The sequence below is a fragment of the Octopus bimaculoides genome, chromosome 7 (genome assembly GCF_001194135.2).
Source record: "Octopus bimaculoides isolate UCB-OBI-ISO-001 chromosome 7, ASM119413v2, whole genome shotgun sequence".
Lineage (NCBI taxonomy): Eukaryota > Metazoa > Mollusca > Cephalopoda > Octopoda > Octopodidae > Octopus > Octopus bimaculoides.
The window spans coordinates 42,685,545-42,694,275 of NC_068987.1; the positions used below are offsets into that span (position 1 = coordinate 42,685,545).

Here is an 8,731-nt window from a genome sequence, read left to right on the forward strand (position 1 = left end):
GTCGTATATTGGCATTAGAGAATATTTTTTAGTGGTTATCACATGTTTTTGATTTATTATTTATTTACATGTTTTAATTCTGTATTATTACATTCTATATTTTTTTATATGTGTATTGGTGTATAGTTTGAGTTTTGGTTAGAGAATATAATAAAAGTGAAATGATTTTGCCTATTTCCACTGTTTTCCATACTTTTTAAATCTGTATGGTCGTATATTTGCATTACAGAATATTTTTTTGTTGTTTTCACATTTTTTTTATTTATTATTTATTTATATGTTGTAATTGTGTACTATTACTTTTTATATTTTTTGCATATGTGTATTGCTGTGTATTGTTTGACTTTTGGTTAGAGAATATTATAAAAGTGAAAGGATTTTGTCTATTTATTTCGACTGTGCACCTGCGACTGTGATTAAATTGACTGGGAACACTATGCGATGAATATCCAATACCACACAATCTTAACCTCTATATTCAAGCTGCATTAAACTTTGCCAAGCTTACCTTTACCTATTCTGAGTTACTTGAAAGATGATGGTCCCTTTCCTCTCTTCCATTTGTTAATACCTTTGTTTACCTACCAATGCATTGTTTCACTTTAAGGATGCTTATTTACCCATCCATTATGATTTTCGACTGTTGTCCATTGTTTCAAATACGTTTTAGCATTGTTGTTCTAGTCTTTTTTAAACAGTCACATATTATTTGTCCCAAAAAATCAACCTTTAAATAAGAGTTTCATTTCCATTAGTAAAAGCTATACTTATCTTTCAGAAAGCTTCACACCAATTTCACTTTATGTGGCATTCACTGTTATTTTATGTGCAGGCTGTGTGGGAAGACAGAATAAAGGGGCTTTTGTTAGCTTATAATAGAATTGATAATCACTTGGTACACTAAAACCCATTTTCCTTTTCCTAAAAAGAGAGCACACATTGGCAGAAAGTCTTCTGCAGCAGCAAAGCAGCAGTGCTGGCAGGCAAAGGAAACTGAGGAGCAGAGGTCCTGTAGACTGTTGGAAAAAGCTGCCGCTGCTAGAGCTGCAGCTACTCCAGAGTAGCGTGAAACCTATTGAGTGTGTACTTCTGATGCAAGGGCCACAGAAACCCACAAAAGAGTGCTATCCATCAGGCATGCAACACAGCATCCACTTCTGCCACAAGGGCTGAAGAAGCCCCAGAAGAGAGAGCCATCCATTGGGCATGCAACGCTGCACCCACTTCTGCTGTGAGGTTGGCAGATGACGATAACTATCAGATGACGAGACTTCAGTTTAATGATCACTGGAAGGCTCTTGTTTATGGCTATTGGAAGCCATCGAGTAATCAATGGGCATCAAAGGCGCTCAACGATGATCCTGCCAAGGATTATGCCACTCATTGAGAGACTGTTACGAGGAATATGTCTCTAATATGTCCAATTTGCAAGGCCCTCAAGTGGGTCAGAGAATCCAGTGGCCTATGCTGCTCAAATGGAAAGGTTCGCTTGCCTGACCTGCAAAACACTCCTCAGCCTTTGCTCTCTTTACTCCTTAGTTAACACCCTGATTTGCAGCAATTTATTCAGAAAATTTGCGCTTATAACTCTGCCTTCCAGATGACAAGTTTCGGTTACAAACGCATTCATGAAGATTCCTATATGCCAATGTTCAAAATTCAGGGCCAAACCTATCATTGGATAGGCTCTATTCTTCCTGTCAACAACGCTGAACACCGATTCCTTCAAATTTACTTCATGGGAGATACCGCTGAGTAAACAGTTTGCTGAGCTCAGGTGGCACCTGGAACAAAAATGCCTCTTTTGAATGAACTTCTGGAAATGCTCCACACCACCAACCGATATGTCAGGGACTTCAAAACTGCTTTAGAACACTGACATACAGATGAGCCCAACTTCAAAGTTTTCATAAGGAGTGTCCGAAATGATGAAATGAAGCCACACTGTCGACTACTTAGCTACCTCCTTCACTAATACATCAACTTGCTTTTTCATGTCAACTCTTTAGCAGCTGTTTTGACACACTGACGTGGGATGGTCCACAAGAGTTTACATCCTTGTGGTGTGGACTGGGCAACGTTCTGGCTTTGGTCTGAATGGCTAAAAACTTGAATACAATGTAACCATTCCCCATTTCTCGTTGTGCATTACCAATAGACATGATCCTTTTCAATCCTTCATGATAGCTCATTAATGACTGTTATTATATGCAAGGGGACAACTCTAAGTAAACTCTCTGCTCATAATAAGACTGGTCATTTTGAGTATGTATATACGTGTATCCTGCTCACTGTTACTGTCATTACAACTTCACAATTATCTTTCTGCCATTCAATGTGACATCTTTTCACTGCTAACTGCTAAAGATTCAAAGCAGTATTTGTGAACTGAAGTCAAACTCTTCATGCCTTCATTTTTCGTTACCTGAAGTCAATTTCAGAGTGGCTGTACACTGTAAGCACACAGCAAATACATTCCTTTAACTCTACTTTTTCAAGTAGGTATTATATTACCATTTTTGAACGTACCAATCATATTTCTCTCCGAAAAAAATAGCTCCCTTTGCTGTTGAATAAAATAAACTCGCAGAGGGGAAGTTTCAACGTCTTCAATTTCCTTACACCATTTATGTGGCTGATTCTGACGAATTTCACTTTCATGTAAAACAACTATATTTTGTAGTCATTATTTGTAATCTACTCCCAAAACATTTCAGTGGCTCTACTTTGCATCACATGATGTCTAGAGAAGGGTATTACACACACACACATACACACAACAAGCTTCTTTCAGTTTCTGTCTACCAAATCCACTTAAGGCCTTGGTCAGCCCAGATGTATAGTACAAGCCACCTGCCCAAAGTGCTCCAAATCCAAGACCATATGGTTGGGAAGCAAGCCTCTTAACCACACAGTGATGTCTTTGCTTCTATCTATCTATCATCATCATCATCATCATTTAACATCCGGTTTCCATGCTGGCATGGGCTGAACAGCTTGACAGGAACTGGTAAGGCCAGAGGCCACATCAGGTTCCATAGTCTGTTTTGGCTTGGTTTCTACAGCTGGATGCCCTTCCTAATGCCAACCACTTTACGGGGTGTACTTAGTGCTTTTTACATGGCACCATCACCAATGCTTTTTATGTGGCACTATCACCAGTGCTTTTTGTGTGGCACCAGCACCAGTTCCTTTTATGCGGCACCATTACCAGTACCAATGCTTTTTATGTGATACCTTGGTAAGGGCAGCTTCTGGTATTGAAAGTTAACCATGCAGTTTTAATCAAAACCCTATAATTGAAATAGGGCACACATAGCATGTATGTATTTCATATCCAGTTTTCTCTTAAAAATGAAAGATTTATATCAAAATCTGATTTTGTTATTTGCTTTTATTCATATATCTAGACATGCATTGCACATGCCTTACTTTCATCTATGCAGGAAATATTACTTTTCATATACATAGACACTTATGTGATTAGCATGGCAGTACACACACCCATCTGGTTGCATATGTGGCATCATGTTTATAATAGGAGAGATTAAGGGAAGGAAAGAAAGTGAGGGAGAGATTGAGAAAGAGAGCATTGTTTTGTGAGATGTTTCAATTTATTATGATTGGTTAACAAGAGAGAGAAAGGGAGATTGTTAAAGGGAAAAGAATGAAAACCTCCCCATCTCATCAAATGGCAAAATATGAGTGTCATGGTTACTGACAGACTTAATATATTGTTTGTAAATATCTGTCATGTTGAATTTTGTTTGCATTCCAGACAGTGCATATCATGTATCAAACATATAGTTATCATAGGCACAGACATTGTTGTGTGATTAAGAAACTTGCTCTGCAACCATATGGTTTTTGGTTCAGTCCCACCGTGCAGCACCTTGGGTAAGTGTCTTCTACCACAGTCCCGGGCCCACCAAAGACCTATGAGTGAATTTAATAGATGGAAACTCTGTGGAAGCCCATTGTGTATGTGTGTCAGTGCCAGTGTTTGTACCCCAATCACTACTTGGTTTGTTTACATCCCCATAACCTTGCAGTATGGCAAAAAAGATCCAATAGAATAAGTATGAAGTGGGGTTGATTTGTTCAACTAAAACCCTTTAAGGTGGTGCCCCAGCTTGGCTGCAGTCCAATGGTTAAAATAACTAAAAGATATAAGATAATCAAACAGTAGCATGAATACAAGTAAGTATGTCTTGGTAACATGTAATTGTTAAGGGGCCTATTTAGTCCCAAGCAGACAAAGATGCCCACTTAGCCCTCTTACTCTTTCACCCAGCAGGACATCAAACATATAACAGCTAAAGTTCTTTCCATAAACTCCCTCCTGTCTTTAAACAAGGGGTCATGTAAGCTAGTGTAGGGGGTTATATATAGCTACTTGACTTAATGTAGTAATTAAATTCTCTCGATAAACTCCTTGTTACCTTTGAAACAGGGACTGTATGGTAAGAAGTTTGCTTCCCAACCACTCGGTTCACAGTTTAGTCCCATTACGTGGAACCTTGGACTAATGTCTTCTACTTTAGCCTTGTGAGTGGATTTGGTAGACAGAAACTGAAAGAAGCCTGTCGTATGTGTGTGTGTGTGTGTCTTTGTGCTTGTTCTCTACCACTGCTTGACAACTGGTAGCTTATTGGTTTGGCAAAAGAGACCAAAAGAATAAGTACCAGGTTTAAAAATAAAAATATATACTGGAGTTGATTTGTTCAGTTGGAATGTTCGATTGCCTGCATTCTTCTAACTTAAACAAGTAAAAGATAAAAAATATATATATCCTGGTGACGTGTCCTGCCCAGTGTAAGCTTTGTCTTCAGCAGAGTTGCTTCAATGCTGGTGACTTTCGCCTGCTCTAAGACCTTGATGTTAGTTACAAAGTCATTCCAGTGAATGCTGCGAAGGCAGCGTTGATGGAACTGTTCAAAGAGTCATAGGTGGTACCACTGAATGTGAAGTCCAGTGTTCCACTGTCTACTGAGTATCCTCCTCCTTTGAAGACACTTGCAGGATCGTCCTTGCATGCAAGAGAGAGAGAGAGATAAAGGAAAACAGGGACACCACAACCAGCCCTGTTCAGCCTAACTTCCTATGCACCCTCTGTGGTCATCCTTGTTTATCCCAAATCAGGCTCATGAGACATCAGCAAGACTGTAGCAGATATGGATGTCCCTTTCCATAAATATTCACTCATGAAGCCAAGTCATGATATATATATATATATATATATATGTGATGTATTGTATTCTACTATATATTATGGAAAGAAATATATTTTTACTTTTTCTAATCAATGTAGCCTCTCCTTATAATAAGCAGATACATATAGTAGAATATAGTAAAAGATACTATATTTGTGTTTCTGTGTATATGTACATATGTGTATGCATGTGTGTTTAATAAATTACACTTTTTTTATTCCCATCTGGGATTCCTTTTTTACCTTCTGACATTTTCATTCTGTTTCAGGAAATTCTCACACCTTTAACTGTTTTGGACCTATTTAAAAGAATTCCAGAAGAGGTAAAGTAGATTCATTTTTCTGTATGTTGTTAATAATAATGTAATAGTCACTCCTGTCAGTTTTGATGTATGAGTGTTTGAAGGAGAGGATTTAAAGAAAAGAAAAAAGAGAAAAAGAAAGAAAAACAACTTTAAAAATAAAGATGTGCGAATAAAAATTATATTCACACATCCTATTTGCAATGGATGTGTGAATGTAATTTGAGTCCAGGTATGGATTTTGCTATGAAGTCACAGCGGGAATACTGATGATTTTGATTTTGTTTGGGATTGGGCAAATGTTTCTGTTGATTGCAGAATAAAATTCTTGTTCTGTTTCTTCAATTCAAATTGTTTTGATGCATCATAACACATTTTATGCCATACAGATCAATCTAGGCAATGACTTTCCCAAAATGTCAAATTAAGCTGTAAAGACTTTAGTGATTGCTTTAACTTATCCTTTACCACGGTATCCCTCTACTTGTTGGCCATACAAAGGAATTTTTGGAGTGCAGTCATCTTTCATTTGAACAACATTTCCTACTTATCTACACTGAATTCTCAGTAGCATGATTTTGATACTGGAGATATGACATTCTTCTAAGATTTTGATATTTTATCTTGCCATTTTATGTTGTGAATATTATGCAAGCAGCACATGTGAAAGGCTTCGTAGTTGGGAATTCATGCTTCTACCCCATACAAAAGTTTGCTCAAAATATAAGATTTGTATGTACTTATTTTAGTTTTCAGACTGTCACCATGTTCATCTCACAAATGATGGGAAAATTTTCCAAAAACACTTGTAGCTTTAGATATTCTAACATTGATTTCATCATCAAGAGTACTCTTAACGTTTACTGTAACTTCCAAGATATTTAAATGACCCGATCCATTTGAGTGGCTTGTTGTCAATCATCACATTTGAATTTAGAGTATGTTCTCTCCTGGGGTTTGGTTGGAATAAAATTCAGTCTTTTTGAAGCTGATAGTCCAAACGCACAGGCTGCTGCAGTAAACATGTCACCTGTTTCCTGAATTCCCTTCAATGTATGAGGAATCAAGGTGCAATCATCAGCAAACAGAAAATCACATAGAATCTTTTCCTTGGTCTTCTTCTTTGATCTGAAACTTTGCCCTGTTAGGTTTAGTAGACCTCCTGTGTGGAACTGAAATTTTACACCACGATAATCCCTAAAAGTATGTTGGAGCATCAACGAAAAGAATATAGAAAAAAGTACAGGAGTTGAAACACAACTCTGTTTGGTTCCAGTGACAACAGAAAATGCCTCTGAACATTGACTGCTAGATATCACTGTTGCCATCATTTCTTTGTGCAGAGATAGTATTACCTTTATCATTTTATCAAGAAGACCAACTTTTGACAACATTTTCCAGAGTGCCTCACGATTCACTGTATCAAAGGCTTTGGTAAAGTCAACAAAGACCATATACAGGTCAGTATTTTGCTCATGTGCTTTTTCTTGAACTTGCCAAATGGAAAAAAATCATGTCAACTGTGCCTCTCCCAGCCTGAAATCCACATTGGGATTCAGAATATATATACTGATGTAGTTAAGGATCACTCTTGCAAGAATTTTTCCATCTATGCACAACAAACTTATTCCTCTGTGGTTATCACGTATACCTTTCTTCCCCTTGTTTTTACATATGCATCTTTGAGCTGTTGGGGAACATATCCAGTTTCCCAAATCAAACAGATCAATTTGTGCAGCTTTCTTAAAAGTTGTCTACCACCATGCTTGTATACTTGTATGGGAATACCGCTTGTCCATTGGAATGTTTCTTTAATAGCAGTATTTATCTCTTCCAAGGAAAGATCTTCTGCTAGTTCTTCAATTATAGGCTGCTGAAGGATTTCATTGATTGCTTCAGGATCGGTAGTGGATTCTTGATTTAATATGGATTTAAAGTGTTCAACCCATCTTTTCAGGATTTCATCTTTGCTACATAAGAGTTTTGACCTGTCATCTCGCTGCAGACAGTTCTGTGATCTCAGTAACACTTAGGAGTTTTATGAGCTCTGGTTAATCTGAAATCACTGCAATCTTTGCTCTTAGTTATGGCAGAAACAAGCATGTGCCAGTTACCAATGGTTTATTTTTGACCAGATACTTCTCCTGCAGCTGTCTCACTAAGAAGGTGGCATCTGTGGTACTCTTCCCATACACAAAACCAAATTGCATCTCATCTAGTTTAATTCTATTCCTAATCAACTGAGTTGTAATACTCTCTGTAACTTTCATGACTTGGTCCAGCAGTTAGTAGTTTGACCGAACAGTCATAAATTGCTTGCATTCATCTTTCCTCTTCCATGTTTCCCAACTACTTTTGACCACACCATGTGTTTGTTACCTATTCTGGCATTAAAATCACCCATCAATATGATTTTGTCATGATATGGAATTTATCATTATAAATGTTTGTTTGTTTGTTTTGTTGGTTGGTTTGACTTCTTCAGTCACACCTTACATCATGTAGAGTGAGGGAAGAGAGATAGTAAAAAGGATGCAGAAAAACATTGTTGTAGTTGTGTGGTAGCAGCACTAAATTGGCACACTAAATTCATCACTGTATTTGTAGCCAACTCTCACCCTACTAACATCACTGCTATACATGGCTTATGCAGCTTTAACAAGCCACTCTTCTACTTCTAAATTCCTTAGGGACCACCAGATAACAGATCAAGGGATTCTGCCAAAAGATTTCTCCAGGTCAACGAAAGCCAAGTACAATGGTTTATTTTTGACCAGATACTTCTCCTGCAGCTGTCTCACTAAGAAGGTGGCATCTGTGGTACTCTTCCCATACACAAAACCAAATTGCATCTCATCTAGTTTAATTCTATTCCTAATCAACTGAGTTGTAATACTCTCTGTAACTTTCATGACTTGGTCCAGCAGTTAGTAGTTTGACTGAAGAATATTTCTTTACCCAACTTACATAATCCATTAACAGTAGTTTTTTTCCTTGATATTTTGAATATTTTTTCTTAATTTGCACAGAAGTAGCTGTGTAGTAAGAAGCTTGCTTCCCAACCACATGGTTCTGGGTTCAGTACCACTGCTTGGCACCTTGGGCAAGTGTCTTCTACTATAGCCTTGGGCCTGACCAAAGCCTTGTGAGTGGATTTGGTAGACGGAAACTGAAAGAAGCCTGTCGTATATATATATATATATATATATATATATAT

The 8,731-nt window shown here is 37.5% G+C and overlaps 1 protein-coding gene across 2 annotated transcripts in view; it reads left to right on the top strand.

Annotated features, from left to right (window-relative positions):
* The window catches only part of LOC106870739 (DNA-directed RNA polymerase III subunit RPC1), a 212,730-nt gene that overhangs the window by 59,196 nt on the left and 144,803 nt on the right, over window positions 1-8,731 (top strand). For both annotated transcript variants that reach the window (XM_052969556.1, XM_052969557.1), the window contains one exon: window positions 5,482-5,535. In XM_052969556.1, the coding sequence (XP_052825516.1) occupies window positions 5,482-5,535 (54 nt within the window). The remainder of the gene's footprint in view (window positions 1-5,481; window positions 5,536-8,731) is intronic.